Source organism: Sus scrofa, unplaced genomic scaffold (genome assembly GCF_000003025.6).
Source record: "Sus scrofa isolate TJ Tabasco breed Duroc unplaced genomic scaffold, Sscrofa11.1 Contig730, whole genome shotgun sequence".
Taxonomy (NCBI): Eukaryota; Metazoa; Chordata; class Mammalia; order Artiodactyla; family Suidae; genus Sus; species Sus scrofa.
In genome coordinates, this window is record NW_018085301.1 from 8813 (window position 1) to 27913 (window position 19101).

At 38.4% G+C, this 19101-nt stretch overlaps 1 protein-coding gene across 1 annotated transcript; it reads right to left on the reverse strand.

Annotated features, from left to right (window-relative positions):
• Window positions 1-8375: 8375 nt before the first annotated feature.
• On the reverse strand, window positions 8376-8963 carry LOC100517631 (olfactory receptor 1J4-like). Its single transcript, XM_021082357.1, has one exon. It carries the CDS (start codon window positions 8961-8963, stop codon window positions 8376-8378), a length of 588 nt encoding a protein of 195 aa, XP_020938016.1.
• Window positions 8964-19101: the final 10138 nt, after the last annotated feature.

Here is a 19101-nt window from a genome sequence, read left to right on the forward strand (position 1 = left end):
TTCTCTCTTCTGGGAATGAAAAGAAAGCAGAAAATCCTGGGACCTAGAAGTACTGACCATTGCAGTTACCACATCATCACATGGTTTCATTGTATAGACAGGTCTTACTGCACTGCGCACACACACTGATGCCTCATCCAATCTGGTGGGAGAAATGCAACATGATTTGTCTGAACACTGACACAGTCACATGGAGAAAGTCTATGATTTCAATCAAGCCCTTCAGTGGCAATAAGGAACTGCTTATTCTCTTTTGCAGCAAGTGGAGACATCATGAAAGAAGTAGAGAGGGAGTAATAAATAAGACACAGTACTTTCCATGGCTCTACTGTCAGACTGCTTATGTGCTTATGTTTGTGTAACACACACAAACATGCACACTCACACACACTCACACACGCACACACCACTTAAAGCATTATTTGGAAGATTAATGTACCATGTACAAAATAAAGTGCTTGATAAAAAATATTATTTTTATCATTAGAATGAATGTAAGAGATACAAAAGAAAGAAAGAAAGAAAGAGAAAGAGGAAGAAGTGAAGGAAGGTAGGAAATAATGTAGGAATGGAGGCAGGGATGGAGAGAGGAAGGAAAATACAAACATTTAGAAAGTTCCTCAAAAAATTAAATAGAATTCCCATATGACTAAGGAATTTTACTTCCACTTATGTATCCAGAATAATTGAAAGCAGGGGCCAAAATGTATTTATACACCCATATCAAAAACAGCATTATTCACAGTAGACAAAAGATGAAACAATCCATGTCCTTTTGAAGATGATTGGATAAATATAATCTGGTCTATACATACAATGGAATACCATTCAGCATTACCAAAGTTAAGAAATCATGATACAGCCACGACATGAATGAACCTTGAAGACTTTATGCTAAGTAAAATTATGCAGTCACAAGAGAGTAAATATTGTAAGATTCCATTCGTATGAGATTCCTAAAATAGTCTAATTATTAGAGACAAAAAATGGAATGGGGATTGCCAGGGGCTGGCGTGAGGAGGAAAATGAGGAGTTATTATTCAGGGGTTACAGAGATTCAGTTTGGGAAAATAAAAAATTCTGGAGGTGGCTGGTGGTGATGGTTGTACAAAAACCTGAATTACTTAGTGCCACATAAATGTACACAAAATTATTGAAATGTTACATTTTGTTACATATATTCTATCACAGTAATTTTTTTAATTTAAAAAATATACCATGAGTCAATAAATACTGACTATAAATAGGAATCAAAAGGAGGGTGATCCCAAAATTAAATAAATCAACTCATTACTTGGACAGGATGGGTAAGCAGACATCAGGAACTGAAGATGACAAACATTCAGGAGGCCATCAAGCAAGATCAAGTACCTTCCTGAAAATGAGTTGACCTCTGAGGTCTCTCTCTCCCATCCAGGAAATAGTACAGGCCCAGACCATGGATGGCCCTTGAAGATTAGTCTACAGCACTTGACTCATTGCAGTTTTAAAAACTTTTCCAAGAAATAGCTTGATTAATATCTGCCATTGTCTCTATGTCTCTCCCCTTCCATCACCAGGGCTTTAAAATGGCTCACTTCTGAGCATACATGCAAAGCAAAGGACATGTGAATTTGCCCAGTGAGGTGATCACAGAGCCAAGACACTGCAGGTGCTCAACTACCAAGGACCTATATCAGAATTCACAGTCATCTGATTAATTCAACATGCTTCCAAAATTGACCCCATATTGTTCCCCAGAGTGGAAATGTGGAAATCATCAAACATCAATTAGGAACACTGTGAGAAGTTCAAGAGACTTCAAACCATCCGGATAAATTGTGCCACCAACTTAGCATAAAGAGGATTTGGTTGCTGTCTGTTTATGTCTAGAGCTGAGACAAAGGAAGACTCAGGCTGTGAGGCTGCCTGAGCAGGTCAAATGCTTATACATATTTCCAAGGCCCTTGCATGACCCTCTCTGCTCTACAGCCATCCAAAGAGAGGAGAAGGAGAGTGTCAGTGTGTTATACACAAAAACAGACACTCAGCATGAAACATAGTGACTTAAAAACAAAATCCCAGATGCTGCTTTTTGGCCTTCTCCAACCTATGCTCATCCTAGTCAGAAGTGAGGTTTGTATGGATTCACACCAACTTGCTTACATCCTTAAAATGAAATCTTTTCTCAATCACAATTTTAAAAACATGAAAACACAAACCCTTCTACACTCTTGGTGGAGATGTAAAATGGTGTGGCCATTATGGAAAGTGGTATGGAGATTCCCCAAGACATTGAAAATAAAACTAGTACATGATACAGTAATCTCACTTCTGGGTGTAGACCAGAAAGGACTGGAATCAGAATTTCAGACATGAAAATGTGCTGCCATATCCATTGAGGCTCTGTGCACAATAGATGAGCTATGGAAACAAGCCACATGACCATCGACAGATGAATGGATAAATGTGGCACATATACACAATGGATTATAATTTTGGCTTAAAAAATGGAAATCCTACCATTTCTGACAAAATGGATGAAATAGAGAATATTATGCTAAGTGAAATAAGCAAGTCCTACAAGGACAAAGATTGCATAATTTTGCTTTGAGAAACTCATAGAAGCAGAGACTAAATGGAAGTCAGAAAGGGCTAGAGGGAAGGAGAAATGCAGTGTTGTTATTCAGTTGAAAATAAGTTTTAGTTATGCAAGATGAATTCATTTTAGAGACCTGCGTTACAGTATAATACCTAGAGTCAAATATACTATACTGTGCACCTCAAAATTCCTTAAAAGAGTAGATCTCATGTTGTTTTCTTACCATATAAAAAGGACACAGGGACATTCTGAGAGAAGAGAGATATGTTGATGACCTAGATTGTGGTGGTAGCTTCACAAGTGTGTGCACATGTCCAAACTCCTCAAATTATATACATTAAATATGTGCAGTTTTGTGTATAGCAATTACTCCTCACAAGCTGTTTTTTTTTAAAAAAGCTAAGACCACATCCATTCACACACACAACTCACAAACCATACACGCTCGTACACAGACACTCCACTACCCACACTGAGAATCATGTGTGATCAAACCCAACAAAGAAATAACTTAAAAAGAAGCAACATGCACACAGCAACACAAGCACACACAGGTGTACTGCAGATTCCAGCCTCCATGGTCTCTTGCTAGCACTGTACAATAGGGCTTTCCACAAGGATGGAAATATTCTATAGCTGTGTTGTCCAATACAGCAGCACCAGTCTCCTGTGGCTACTGGAGACTTGAAATATAACTAGTGCAACTAAAGAGCCCAACTTTTAATTTCAGGTCATTTTAGTTAATTTTAATGTTATGGCCACTTGAGGCTGGTGGCACCATGTAGGTCACTTTGTGAATCAGTCACTAAAAACACATGATTATATGAGCAACATGAGCACACATTTTCTCTCCCTCCTCTTCCAGGTCCTCATATCAACACACACATCTAGGCCAAGCAAAGGTTCCCCACCTTGCTCCAATCTGTGCTGGACCAGGCTACTACCTGAGGACTCATCTATTATGCCTCGATTGCCTGATGATATTTAGCACTTCCACACCTGTTTACAAGAAGGAGGACAATCAGCGGGGAAGATCCACATTTACCAACAGGACAGAGACCCCAGGGAACACACCCCCAAGCTTCTGGTTGGAGAAGATGACAACTGACTTAACTGCCCAATTTCCTGTGTTCCTCTTGAGATGGATCCAATGCAGGGACCAAAGGGACTCAACTACAGGAGTCCCAGAAGATGTCTCTAATGTCAGTGACACATTGGTCTATCCTCTGCCTGCTCATGAGGAGCAGGAGAGGCCAGGAACACCCTTGCACTTTGAAGAACATACAATGGAAATTGTCATCCATCCACTGAAGAAAGAACCAAACAGAGTGCTAACAGGTCTTGAGACCACACACCACTGACACTGAAATATTTTGCAGCTCACACCCCATCACGATCACTTTTTCCATGCATATGAAACCACAAAAGACAAAGTCATCTTGAGAAAAATGGACAGAACTTTAGGCATCACACTTCCTGATTGCAAACTCTACTTCAAACTTTAGAAATCAACACAGTATATTACTGGCACTAAAATACACATATTAAAAAAAATGGAACACGAGTTCCCATCATGGTGCAGTGGTTAACGAATCCGACTAGGAACCATGGGTTGTGGGTTCGATTCTTGGCCTTGCTCAGTGGGTTGAGGATCTGGCATTGCCATGAGCTATGGTGTACGTTGCAAATGCAGCTCAGATCCTGGGTTGCTGTGGCTCTAGCGTAGGCTGGTGGCTACAGCTCCTATTAGACACCTAGCCTGGGAACCTCCATATGCCATGGGAGCAGCTCTAGAAAATGCAAAAAAAAAAAATAGACAAAAAAATGGAACAGAATATAGAGCCCAGAAAGAAACCCACACATATATGATCAACTGATCTGTGACAAGGGAGCCAAAAACACACAATGGGGAGAGGTGAGTCTCTTCAATAAATGGTGCTGGGAAACTTGTTATCCACATACAAAAGAATGAATGTGAATCCCCAACAGTGAAAAAAACTGTCTGTACCATCCCATCCTGGAGACAAAGATGTTTGCCACCTTCGTTGGCAACAATATGGCCGTAAGGGAGATATTCAGGGGCATCTCACAGTTCACAGCCATGTTCCAACAATATGGATGGATCTAGAAGGTATTATGCTCTGTGATATAAGGAAGAGAGTTAATGATAAATATCATGGTATGTCAGTTATATTTGGAGACTAAATCAAAACAATAAATCAACAGAAAAAAATGAAAACAGACTCATAAATACAGAGAAGAAAGTGGCAGTTGCCAGAGGGAACAGTGTCTGGTGGAGACGGATGAAGTAGGTGATATGGATGAAGAGGAACAAACCTCCAGTTATAAAATAAAGAAACCTTGGGATGCAATATACAGCATAAGGAATATGATTGATAATAATGTAAATGCTTATGGGGACTGAGAGTTACTAGACTAATAATTACGGTGATCATTTCATAATAAGTGAAAATGTCAAATCATCATGTAATACACCTGAAATTAACACAATATTGTTTGAAAACTCTATTTCACACAGTGCCTGGACAGGGAATTGAACCTTGGACCCTCAGATTAAACGCCTGATGTTCTACTGACAGAGATACCCAGGCCCTGCAAATTATATTTCAATACAGAAGTTAGTACAGTGGCTTGGTGATAGAATAGTCCACACACTATCATTCACAATGATGAAAATTTTTATGAACTTTTGGGTCCTAGGATAAGGTTTTTATCCATGTTTCTTAATTAACACTAAACATCAGCCTTACATTCCCAGATTTTTTCAAAAATAGCACAGCTACATTAAAAATTTGTGTTCTTTAGAGTTCGCTTTTTGGTTCAGCAGGTTACAAACCTGATTAGTATCCATGAGGATGCAAGCTTGAACTCTGGCCTTTCTCATTGGGTTAAGGATCCAGTGTTGCCACAGGCTGCATTTTAGGCAGCAAATGTAGCTTGGATCCCATGATCCAGTGGCTGTGCTGTCAGTTGGCAGCTGAAGCTCTGATTCTACCCCTATCCTTGGGACTTCGATATGTCACAGGTGCAGCCATAAAAAGAAAAAAAATTTTTTTCCAATTATTAGTGAGTTTATCATTGATCATTTGTTTAAATAGTGTTTGCAAGCTTCTCTACAGTAACTTACTATTTTAAACTTTGTAATTAGCTAAGTATGTTTTTGTAGATACTTTGAGCCTATATAACCATGACGCATTTCTTAATAAAATTTAGCCACTGTATTAACTGATGATTCATATATGGAAAGAAAACTATTGAAAATATGGTGGTCAAATGGTGATTTTCAAAATTTATCATTTCTTCTATGTTGATTAGCTGTATTCTCCTACAGGAAGGAACTTACCCTTACTCCATATTCATTCTTTTATTCATTGATTTTTTATATCATCATGGACTCATGAATTTGCATTTATTCTGAGTTGTAACCCATTACTGATGTTATTCATTTTCAACCTCTAATTATTCTAGATTTGGCCAATGGGAGCTCCTTCCAGCTGGCTTCTGGGTCCCCTTCATTCAGTGAGCACTTTTTATTTCCAAGCGCAGAAAAATTTCCCTGGTCTTGATGTCTCCTGGCCCCTGCCCTAGAATCAGCCATTTTTCTAAGTCGCTTTGGTTCCTATTAGAAGACACTGATATTCAAAAATCAAATTTGGCATTACGGGTCTTTGCTGCTTACAGGGCTTCAAGTGATCTCAGATAATACAGCCAGGAAACATATATTAAATAAATACAGAACATAGAAACTAGAAACAAGCAAACTCAAGGAATGGTTACCCCTAGGAGATGGGTCAGAAGTGGGACAGAAAGAATGGGAGATGGGAACCTGACAGATATTGATATATAATTTCAATCTGATTATACACATTACAACCCATGAGTTCAAGTTGGTATCTTCAATTCTAGTTTGACACCATAGAGTTCTTTCTAACCTCTCTTTTGCAGGTACATCACACAGTTCCCCCATTCAGAAGTCATTCTCTTTTGCAGGGTAAATTTACTTATTTACTAAATCTTTGAATACATGTAATTTCAGAATCTTGAACTGAAACCACTGTTAATAACAAATAACATCAGTGCAAAAAACTTTCTTACCAAAAAATGTGCCTACAGTTTTTTACTTAATGTAGTTTATAGACAAAATTTGATGATTAACAATAATTAGTTATTTATTTTCCCCTTTTTTCTGATTATGGTACTAACTCAAAATATAGTTAGGCTCATTTTTTGTTCTATTCTACTTTATTTCCCATCACCTTCTGTTTATTTTTTAGTGATAAAAGATAACATAGTCAAAACTATACAAAAAAATATACTCATCTCCCCATCTTTTCTGTCCTTTCCCACCCTGTCCCCTTTAGGTTGTCAGTCTCATTAGTTTCAAATTGATTCCTTGGGTGTTTTTTCTTGCTCAATGGGAAGTTACGTGTATATGTTATTTTCCCTTCTTTTGCACATGGGAAGTAGCATGCTATAGATGCTCTTTTATGCATTGCTTTTTTCCATTTAATAGTATATCTTGGAAAACCTTCCATATTAATTCATAGGTATCTTTACCATCATTTTTTCATAGCTGTGAAGTGCTCAACAGCATTGAAGTTCCATACTTTCCTTTTGAAGCCCTAGAATAAAATAGCAGTTATGAACATATTAAATGCCATTCAGAAGTCATTGTATACCTCAAATTGGTACAATGGTAAATTTCATGTTGGGTAGGACACTATACCACAATAAAAAAATTTTAAGGACAAGCAAGATATCATCTCTACATAAAGCACAGAAAAAAATAACAAAAAGTAATAATGTATAACTTAAGGAGTGCATAAGGAATAACAAAATATATGTTTTATTGATCACAAAGGATAAAGTGAAAAACATGAAATCAGATGTCTCAAGTACAAAATATATAGAAAAATGGAAAACATAAATTCAAATACATTCTGATTATATTGGATGTTAAGAGATCAAATTCTCCAGATATGCAGTGATGGTCAACCTACATAAAAAGACCAAAACACAACTTTACACTGTTAAGAACTGACACTTTCCAGATATAAGGACATAAGAAACTTCAAAATGTTGGGAAAGAAATACATGTAAACAAACTTAAAAGGAAGCTGGCATGTCTAAACTAATATCAGAGGAAGTAAATGAGATGGGAGGATAGGAACCATGGCTAAAGATAAATATCCCCTCAACCATAAAAGCAATGGTGGGCTGCTCAATGAATAAGAGAAGGCTCCCTATCATAGGAGAGCATTACTTTCTATCATTAGCCAATTTTCATAGGGTAATAATGCCCATCATGGCTGACTTCAAACCACCAGCAAGGTGTCATTGACTGTGGAATTGAAAAGAGATCTTCACAATCAGCTTGAAGCCAATGCAAGCCAATTTCAGCACATCTCACAGAGAAAAATCAGTCCATAAGGAGCAGAACATGATGCTAAATCAGTGTGTTCTCAGCAACATAATAAAAAAAATATATAAGCAAAAACTGACATATCTAAAACAAGAAAAAGATGAAACTGCAATCATAATTATGTGACCTATTTTGCATAGGCTTTTTCACATACTATAAGATGAAAAAGCAGAACAAATTAAAGATAAGGAATATTAACAATGCAAGAAAAAACTGGACCTTATTGATATATGAACACTACATCTGATGGTTGAATGCATGCTCACCTGAAGTTACAGATTTGCCAGCTGTATGCTAATTTTAGGAGATATATCTCACTGTGCTCTTGACTGCAATAAGAGGATTTAGTGATTATAACTTCAAGAAGTTAGCCCTATTTACAAATGTATTTAGGGCCTGTTTTATGTCTCTGTTCCTGAGGCTGGACATGAAGGTGTTCAGCAAGGGAGTAACTACTGCATACACGACGGATCTGATTATGACTTTGTCATTGGAGTCCAATGATGAGGATAAAAAGGAAACACCAGCAAGGGTCCCATAGTATAAAGACACCACAAAGAGGTGGGAACCACAGGTGGAACAAACTTTAAAGGTTCTCCTGGTGGAAGAGACCCTCAGAAATGCAATCCTTATATGAATAAATGAACCCAAGATAGTACTCAAAGGCAGAATAAAAAGGCTTCCTCCCACAGGAAAGATGACCAGCTCATTGAGGGAGGGGTCTGAACAGCTCAACCTCAGGAGTGTACTGAGGTTACAGAAGAAGTGGAGGATGGTGTTGTCCATACATAAAGACAATTGGACCAAGAGGAGGGTGAGCAACAGGGTGTGGATACAACAGAGGAACCAGGATCCAGCAAAAGAGACACACAGTTCCTGCCTCATGATGGTGCTGTAATAGAGAGGCTGGCAAATGGCCATGTACTTGTCATAAGCCATCACCATCAGAAGGAAATTGCCCAGGCAAAAAAAGTGGGAACAAAACATATCTGGGAAATGCATCCTGAATAGGGATGGATTGTTGCTGAGTCTTCATGTTCATCAGCATCTTAGGGACAGTGACAGTTGAAAGGGAGGTGTCTGTGAGCACCAGTGGCTGAGGAAGAAGTTCAAAGGGATGTGGAGGTGAGGGTCCAGCCTGATGAGCAGGATGATGAGCAGGTTCCCCAGCACCATGGTCAGGTACATGCCCAGGAACAGGGCAAAGAACATGCCCTGCTGCTCTGGCCAGATGGGGAACCCCTGAAAGAGAAACTCAGACACATGGCTCTGCTTCTCCCTCCTCATGCTGTTCTTGCCTCAGCTGGGAATTGGGGAAAGTGAGAAATGTCAATGACCTTGCTGTAATATTATAGTCATGTTCTCTGTCCTATGAAAAGTCTTACATTTTGCTACTCTCCCTGTATTTCTCTCAATCATTGGTGAATGAATCAGTCTTTAAAATTCTGCTCCAATAATACATCAACCACTCATATTAACCAAGTATTTTCTCAAAGAAACCAATGGACATTCAGTCTTCATTCAATAAATAATTATTGAACAACTGCTTTTTCTCATATTGAATACATAGTCAACAGAACTGAGAAGTCTCTGTGTTCAAGTTTACATCTTTACATCAAGCCAGGTTCAAACCTCTATAATTTGATAGGTTGAAAACTGGAAAAGGGCACCAGGTGAATGTTATCAATCATTCCTTTCCTCTTAAAAAGGGTATGAAACTCCTTACATTTGAAGAGAGTTACTGAAACTATGTCATGGGGTTTCAATAGAGTTTGCTGCACCCTACCTGTTTTGAGTCACTTAAAATCCCGTTATCAAAAATGTCCAATCCAGGCTTCCAAACCAATGTCAATAGTTTCAAGCACTGTTCAAGTGTTTTACATACACTTTCAAATTAAATCTTCACAGTGGCCCAAATTAATATTCTTTTTGTGTGTGTATGTGTTTTGGTCTTTTTACAGTGGCACATGTAACTTCCCAGGCTAGAGGTTGAATCAGAGATGTAGCTCCCAGCCTATACCATAGCCACAGTAACATGGGATCCAAGCCGCATCTGCAACCCACACCACAGCTCATGGTAATGCCAGATCCTTAACCTATTGAACGGGACCAGGGGTTCAACCCACATCTTCATGGAAACTATTCAGATTTGTTAACCACTCAGCCATAACAGAACTCCATAGCCACTGAGCTATGACAGGAACTACCCAAATAAATATTCTTTCACACATTTTAACCATAATAAAACAAGAGTACACATTATTAAATGTGCAAAGATACAGACAATTGAGTGCAACCGATAGAATCACAACATAGCAAACTATCAAAAGTACTTTATTAAGTAGATACTGCATTGACAAGGTAAGCATTTAGGATTTACTAAAAGTATACATAAGAATCTTAAGTGGTGGGGTGGAGAAAGACAGCAGAGGAGTAAGAGGTCAAGCACACCTTCTTCCACAAACACATCCAAAAAAACACACCAACATGTAAAACTACTCTCACAGAACATCAACTGAATGCTTGCAGTAGAATTAAACCTTGAAAAGGGCCTGAAACTTTTGACATAACAGAGTAGAAGAAAAGAAAAAGAGAGAGAGAAAAGGAATCAGAATGGGACTAGCATTTCTTAGAGGGAGCTGTGAAGGAGAAAAAGAACCCACAACATTGGAAGTCACCTAACTGACAAAAGATCAGCCAAGTGGGTGGGACCTCAAAGTTGCCATAAAAGTGCAGCAGCTGGACTGAAAACAGCAAAGCAGAGTGAGAGCCACACAGATCATCTGAACCATCTGCACAGACACCACAGACTGAGATGCTTGGAGGCTCTGGAGTTCAGGGTCTGGAGGTCAGTCCCGGGGAGAGGACTGGGGATGGCATGAGGAGCTAAGGAGCAGTGCACCATGGGATAAGAAGGGGGACACCATGGCAGAGGGAAGCTGGGAGAAGGTCTGGACAAGGTGCCATTGTTGGGGAGGGGAGAGGAGGAAGGGTAGACCCCATAGGAAACTCCCTGATCCATAGCATGCACATGTCTGAGGGCTTGCTCTTTAGGGGACATTAGGCACTTCTTGTTAAGGCCACCAGTGGAGAGGCACCAATTGTGTGGGCTATGAGTATAAGGAAACTAAGTGCTACATGCCTCTTGCATGATCTCCAGGTGGAAGGGACAGACTGCAGCAGTCATCTCAGAGGCCAATGGGAGGCTTGGCTTGCCACCACTGCGGGCCTGTGAGTGGGCTCCACCTGCAACACCAGGGACCTCAGGGGTTGGCAAAAATGAAAAAAAGGGGGCACATCAACCAAGCACCGTACACTGTTGCTCTCACTCCCCTGGGAACACATCCACCCTGCAGATGCCATGCCAAATGCTCTGGGAAGTGCCCAGATACTTGGTCACTATCCCTTCCCAAGATCCTACAACTAGAAGCAGCTGGTGCAGCACTTCCTGCATGGGCTAAGTGGGACAGGGTGCTTCTTGCCTGGTCTGCAGGTGGTAGGGGCAAACTGCCACAGTCATCCCTCATCCCAGAGGTGGGTGTGGCCCACTGCCATTCGAGATACTTGATCAAAAATCACTTGCAGACCCATTCACCTAAAGGGCACCTCAGTGGAGGGCTTTGTGAACAAACACCACCTGTCAGTGCTCTCAAATCCCTGGGAACACACTGCCTGCTGCTGCCACTGCCAAACATTCTGGGCAGTACCCACACACCTGATTTCTGTCACGTCCCAGGATCCTGCAACTAGGAGCACCCTGTATGGCACCTCATATGTTGGCTAAGTGACACACGTTGCCTCATGCATGGTCTACAGGTAGAGGGGGCAAACCGTCACAGTTATCACTGATTCTAGATATGGTCATTGCCTGCTCCCAATAGGGGTCCCTGAAGAGGCACCACCTGCAGTTCCAATCACCTCAGAGGAGAGCATTGCAATCAAATACAAGCTGTGGTTGCTCTCACTCCCCTGGGAACTCATGCACCCTGCTGTTGCTACTGCCAAGTGCTCTGGTAACCTTGAAGATCTGCCTAGAGCTTATTAACACTTCCCAAGGCCCTGCAACTAGGAGTAGCCTGTGCCACATTCCTGCATGTCCTTGCTGCTATTGAGAGCCCAATGACCAGGCGCTGACTGCTGGCCCTACCCATTGCCTCCTTCTCCCTGAAAACACACTGAGCATTCTGGGAATGACAGCCTCCTCACACCAAAGAAAGAGATAGCAAATATTCAAACTCCCACACCAAAAATAAATAGTAACCCCCTCAAAAAATACAAAGACATATTCCTGCAAAGAAGTACCCTTACAAGACTACAGTGTGGCTTCTCCAAACTCACAAACAAAAGAAAAACATGAGCAAGATGAATAAGCACAGAAACCATTCCCAGTTAAAGGAACAGAAATCACCTAAAGCAGTCAACAATGAAACAGACCTCTGCAGTCTGACAGATATTGAGATCAAATGAAAGATAGTGAAAATACTGAAGGAAATAAGAGAGGATATGAACAGTAATGCAGATTCCCTCAGAAATAAAGTAGACAATATAAGGAAGAGCCAAGAAAAACTAGAAAATTCATTTGCAGAGATACGAATGGAGCTAAAGGCTATAAAGATCAGAATGAATAAAGCAGAGGAATGAATTAGTGGCATGGAATAGAGAACAGTGGAAATCACCCAAACAGGACAGCAGACAGAAAACCAAATGAAAAAAATGAAAGCAATACAAGAGACCTATGGGATAATATAAAGCAGTCCAATGTATGCATACTAGAAATTCCAGAAGGAGAAGAAAAAGAAAAATGGATTGAAAATATATTTGAAGAAATTATGGCTGAAAACTTTCCAAATCTAAAGGATACTGATATAAAGATATAGGAAGCACAGAGAGTCCCAAAAAAGTTGAACTTAAAAAGGCCCACACCAAGACATATAATAATAAAAATGGCAAAAGTTAAAGAGAGGATTCTAAAGGCAAAAGTTAAAGATAAAGAGAGGATTCTAAAGGCAGCAAGAGACAATCAAAGCATTAATGATAAGGGACCCCCTATCAGATGTTTTCTCTACAGAAAATCTACAGGCCAGGAGGGAGTGGCAAGATATATTTAAAGCACTGAAAGGAAAAAATATGCAACCTAGAATATCTATCTGGCAAGAATATCATTTAAAATCGAAGGGGAAATAAAGAATTTTCCCAACGAAAAAAAGCTGAAAGAGTACAGCAATATGAAACCCATTCTAAAAGATAATCTGAAAGGGCTTCTCTAAATTTAAAAATAAATGAAGATCTAAAATTGAGGAAACCACAATTGGAAAGCAGTCATTTAAATAAGTCAACATACAGATCTAAAGATGAAGATGTTAAAAAAAATGATGACAAAATCATACAACTTGGGCAAGGATGTAAGAAAAATTAGATTATTTTATTTTTTTAAGATGTGTTTGAATATCAGGCTAAAGCAGATATAGGAAAAGGTTAACATACTTAAAAAACAGGGCAAACACAAATCAAAACAGAGCACTGCATTCACAAAAACTGAAAAGAAAAGTACACTCAAGCAGAAAATAAATGGAAACCATCCAACCAAAAAAAAAGTATAGAAAAAAAGAGCAACATAGAATCACCTGGAAAACAAGGTTTAACATATGTACCTATCAATAACCAACTTAAATGTCAATGGACTGAATGCTCAGATTAAAAGACACAGAGTGGAAGATTGGATAACAAAGCAAAACTTTCAATCTGCTGTCTACAAGACATTCACTTTAGGGCAAAGGACACATATATACTGAAAGTGAGGGGATGGGATAACAAATTTCATGTCAATGGGCAAGACAGGAAAGCAGGAGTTGCAATACTCATATCAGAAAACTAGACTTTAAAATGAAGGCCATAAAGAAATACAAAACAGGACACCATTTAATGGTTAAAGGAGCCATAAAAGAAGAGAATATTACTAATGTCAATATATCTGCCCCTAATATAGGAGCACCCAGGTACCTACAACAAATACTAAGAGACATAAAAGGAGAAATCGATGGGAACATAATCATGACAGGAGACTTTAACACCCTACTCATATCAGTGGACAGATCCTCTAGACAGAAAACCAATGAGGCAACAGAGATTCTAAAGGACACAATATAAAAGTTACACTTAATCGATATTTTCAGGACATTACATCAAAAAAAAATAGAATATACATTCTTCTCAAGTGCACAGGAACATTCTCAAGAATTGACCACATTCTGGGGCACAAAGCAAACCTCGACAATTTTAAGAGTATAGACATTATGTCAAGTATCTTCTCTGACCACTATGGCATGAAACTAGAAATCAACCACAGGAATACAAGTGAGAAACAACCTACTACATGGAGACTAAACAAAATGATACTAAAAAACCAATGGGTCAATGAGGAAATCAATGGAAATTAAAAAATACCTCAAGACAAATGATAATGAAGACACATCTACTCAAAACTATGGGATAACGCAAAAGCAGTGCTCAGAGGGAAATTCATAGCAATACAGGCCTTCCTCAAAAAAGAAGATCTCAATTTAACAACTTAACCGGACACCTAAATGAATTAGAAAAAGAAGAACAAACAAAACCTAAAGTCGGCAGAAGGAAGGAAATCATAAAGATCAAAGAGGAAATCAATAAAATAGAGACTCAAAAAACAACAAACAAAATCAATCAAACCAAGAACTGGTTCTTTGAAAAGGTAAAAATTGACATACTTCTGGCTAGACTCACCAAGAAGAAGAGAGAAAAAACCCAAATAAAGAAAATCAGAAATGGAAAAAGGAGAAGTCAAAACAGATATTACAGAAATAAAATAAAAATAAGAGAATACTATGAAAATTTATATGCCAATATATTTGTAACCTAGAAGAAATGGACAACTTTCTAGAGACTTACAGCCTGCCAAAATGGAATCAAGAAGAAATAGACAAACTGAACAGACCAATCACTGAAATGAAATTGAATATGTCATAAAAACACTACTTACAAATAAAAGTCCAGGACCTGATGGCCTCAGAGGTGAATTCTACCAAACATAAAAAAAGGAAGTTATACTTATCCTCCTTAAACTTATTCAAAAGGTTGAAGAAGAAGGAACACTCCCGATGACATTCTATGATGCCATCATCACCTTAATTCCAAAAACAGACAAATATACCACCAAAAAAACAAAACCATAGGCCAATATCTTTGATGAATATAAACACGAACATTCTCAACAGAATTTTAGCCAACCAAGTTCAACAACATATCAAAAAGATTGTACACCATGGCCAGGTGGGATTCATCCCAGGCGCACAAGGATGGTTCAACAATGTCATACATCACATTAACAAAGAAAGGCAAAAAAAGACATGATCATCTCAATGGATGCAGAAAAAGCATTAGACAAAGTCCAACATCCATTCATGATCAAAACTCTTGCCAAACTGGGTATAGAGGGAACATTCCTTAACATAATCAAAGCAATTGATGACAAACCCACAGCAAATATAATACTCAATGGAGAAAAGCTGAAAGCCTTCTCAATAAAATCTAGAACAAGAGAGGGATGTCCACTCTCACCACTGTTCTTCAAATAGGACTGGAAGTTCTAGCCACAGCAATCAGACAAACAAAAGAAATAAAAAACATTCAAATAGGAAGAGAAGAGGTAAAACTCTCACTGTATGCATATGCCATGATACCATACATAGAAGACCCTAAGGATTCAACCCAAAAACTACCTGAACTCATCAACAAATTCAGCAAAGTAGCAGCATATAAGATTAACATTCAGAAAACAGTCACAATTATGTATACTAACAATGAAATATTAGACAAGGGATACAAAAATACCTTTTAAAATTGCATCCCCAAAAGTCATATACCTGGGAATACACCTGACCAAGGAGGTAAAATACTTATATGCTATGAACTATAAAACCTTAATCAAGGAAATTAAAGAGGATTCAAAGAAATGGAAAGATATTCCATGCTCCTGGGATGGAAAAATTAATACTGTAAAAATGGCCATACTATACAAAGCAGTCTACAGTTTCAATGCAATCCCTATCCAATTACCCAGGACATTTTTCACAGAATGAGAACAAAAGTCCAAAAATTTATATGGAACCACAAAAGACCCAGAATTGCCAAAGCAATCCTGAGAAACAAAAACCAAGCAGGAGGCATAACTCTCCCAGACCTCAGACAATATTACAAAGCCATGGTCGTCAAGACAGAGTGGTACTGGTATCAAAACAGACAGACAGACCAATGGAACAGAATAGAGAATGCAGACATAAACCCTGACACCTATGGTAAATTAATCTTTGACAAGGGAGGCAAGAACATAAAATGGGAAAAAGAAAGTCTGTTCAGCACAAATTGCTGGGAAACCTGGACAGCTGCATGTAAACCAATGAAACTAGAACACACCCTCACACCATGCACCAAAATCAACTCAAATCGCTGAAAGACTTAAATATAAGACAGGACACCATCAAACTCCTGGAAGAGACCATAGGCAAAACACTCTCTGATATCAACATCATGAATATTTTCTCAGGTAAGTCTCTCAAAGCAACAGAAATAAAAGCAAAAATAAACCAATGGGACCTCATCACACTGACAAGCTTGTGCACAGCAAAGGAAACCAAACAGAAAACAAAAAGACAACTGACAGAATGGGAGAAAATAGTTTCAAATGATGCAACTGACAAGGGCTTCATCTCCAAAATATACAAAGCAACTTATACAACTCAACAGATAAAAGCCAACAACCCAATGGAAAAAGGGGAAAAAGACATGAAAAGACATTTCTCCAAGGAAGATGTACAAATGGCCAACAAGCACATGAACAAATGCTCAACATCCCTGATTATTAGAGAAATGCAAATCAAAACTACCATGAGATACCACCTCACACCATTCAGAATGGCCATTATTAATAAATCCACAAATAACAACTGCTGGATAGGGTGTGGAGAAAGGGAACCCTCCTGCACTGTTGGTGGGAATGGAAACTGGTACAGCCACTATGGAGAACATTATGGAGGTTCCCTAGAAATCTATACATAGAACTACCATATGACCCAGGAATCCCACTGTTGGGCATCTATCTGGGCAAAATGTTCCTTTAAAAAGACACATGCACCCGCATGTTCACCGAAGCACTATTCACAATAGCCAAGACATGGGATCAACCCAAATGTCCACTGAAGATGATTGGATTAGGAAGATGTGTTGTATATATACACAATGGAATACTACTCAGCCATAAAAAAGAATGACATAATGCCATTTGCAGCAACATGGATGGAACTAGAGAATCTCATCCTGAGTGAAATGAGCCAGAAAGACAAAGACAAATACCATATGATATCACTTATAACTGGAATCTAATATCCAGCACAAATGAACATCTCCTCAGAAAAGAAAATCATGGACTTGGAGAAGAGACTTGTGGTTGCCTGATGGGAGGGGGAGGGAGTGGGAGGGATCGGGAGCTTGGGCTTATCAGACACAACCTAGAATAGATTTATAAGGAGATCCTGCTGAATAGCATTGAGAACTATGTCTAGACACTCATGTCGCAACAGAAGAAAGGGTGGGGAAAAAACTGTAACTGCAATGTATACATCTAAGGATGACCTGACCCCCTTGCTGTACAGTGGGAAAATAAAATAAAAAAAAAGTGAAAATAAAATAAAATAAAATACATTCACTAGTAAAAAAAAAAAAAAAAAAAAAAGAAAGAGAAACACAAATACCATATGATATCATTTATATATGGAATCTAATATAGGGCAGAAATGAACCTTTCCACAGAAAAGAAAACCATGGACTTAGAGAATGTATTTACAGTTTCCAAGGGAAAGGAGAAGGGGGTGGGGTGGATTGGGAGCTTGGGGTTAATGGATGTAAACTCTTGCCTTTGGAGTGGATTAGCAATGAGATCCTGCTTTGTAGCACTGGGGACTACATCTAGTCACTTATGATTGAGCATGATAATGTGAGAAAATAGCATGCATACATATATGTGTAACTGGGTCACCATGATTTACACTAGGAAAAAATGTATTGTTGAAATAATTCAAAAAATAAGGTAAAGAAAATTTTAAAAATAACACAGGATATAGAAACTAGAAACAAGCAAACTAAAGAATGGTTACCCATAGAGGTGGGTCAGGAGTGGGACAGAAGGTTGGTAGATGGGCACCAGACAGATATTGATATATAATGTCAATCAGTTTATATATATTACAACCCATGAGTTCAAGTTGGTATCTTCAATTCTAGTTTGACACCATAGAATTGGTTCTAGCCTCTCTTTTTCCATGTACAGCTCACTTTTACCCCAGTGGGGAGTCAGTCCTTTTTTCAGAACATATTTACTTATTTACTAAATCTTTGAATACATGTAATTTCAGAATCTTGAAATGAAACCACTGTTAATGACAAACTAACTTCACTTCAACAAATCTGCTTACCCAAAAATGTGTTTCTGTTATTCTGAGGGTAGTTTATAAACAAAATTCAGTGTTGATAATAATTTCATTACTGTATGTTCCCCTTAAGTCTGATTATGGTATTAACTCTAAATATAGCTAGGCTAATTTTTTGTTTTATTCTATTGTGCTTTATTTTCTATCACCTTATTTTATTTTTTAGTGGTGCAAAACAACATAGTCAAAAACTATGCAAATAAATATACTCATCTCTCCATTTTCTATCCTATTCCCACTCCAACCCCTGTAGATAATCAGTCTCATTATTTTCAAATTGATTCCTTGTGTGTTTCTGCTTACTCAATGGGAAGATACATGTATTTATTAATTTCCCTTCTTTTTCACATAGGAAGTAGCATGCTATAGATGCTCTTTTATGCATTGCTTTTATCCATTTAATAGTATATCATGGAAAACCGTCCATATTGATTCATAGGTATATTTGTCATTATTTTTTCATATCTGTGAAGTACTCAATTGTATTGATAGTCCATAGTTCCCTGTTCAAGGCCTTGAATAAAATAGCAGTGATGAATATACTAAATGTAACCCAATTA

Excerpts from the sequence above, each read along its gene's own strand:
- LOC100517631 (XM_021082357.1), bottom strand. The coding sequence starts at position 8,963 with ATGGCTTATGACAAGTACATGGCCATTTGCCAGCCTCTCTATTACAGC.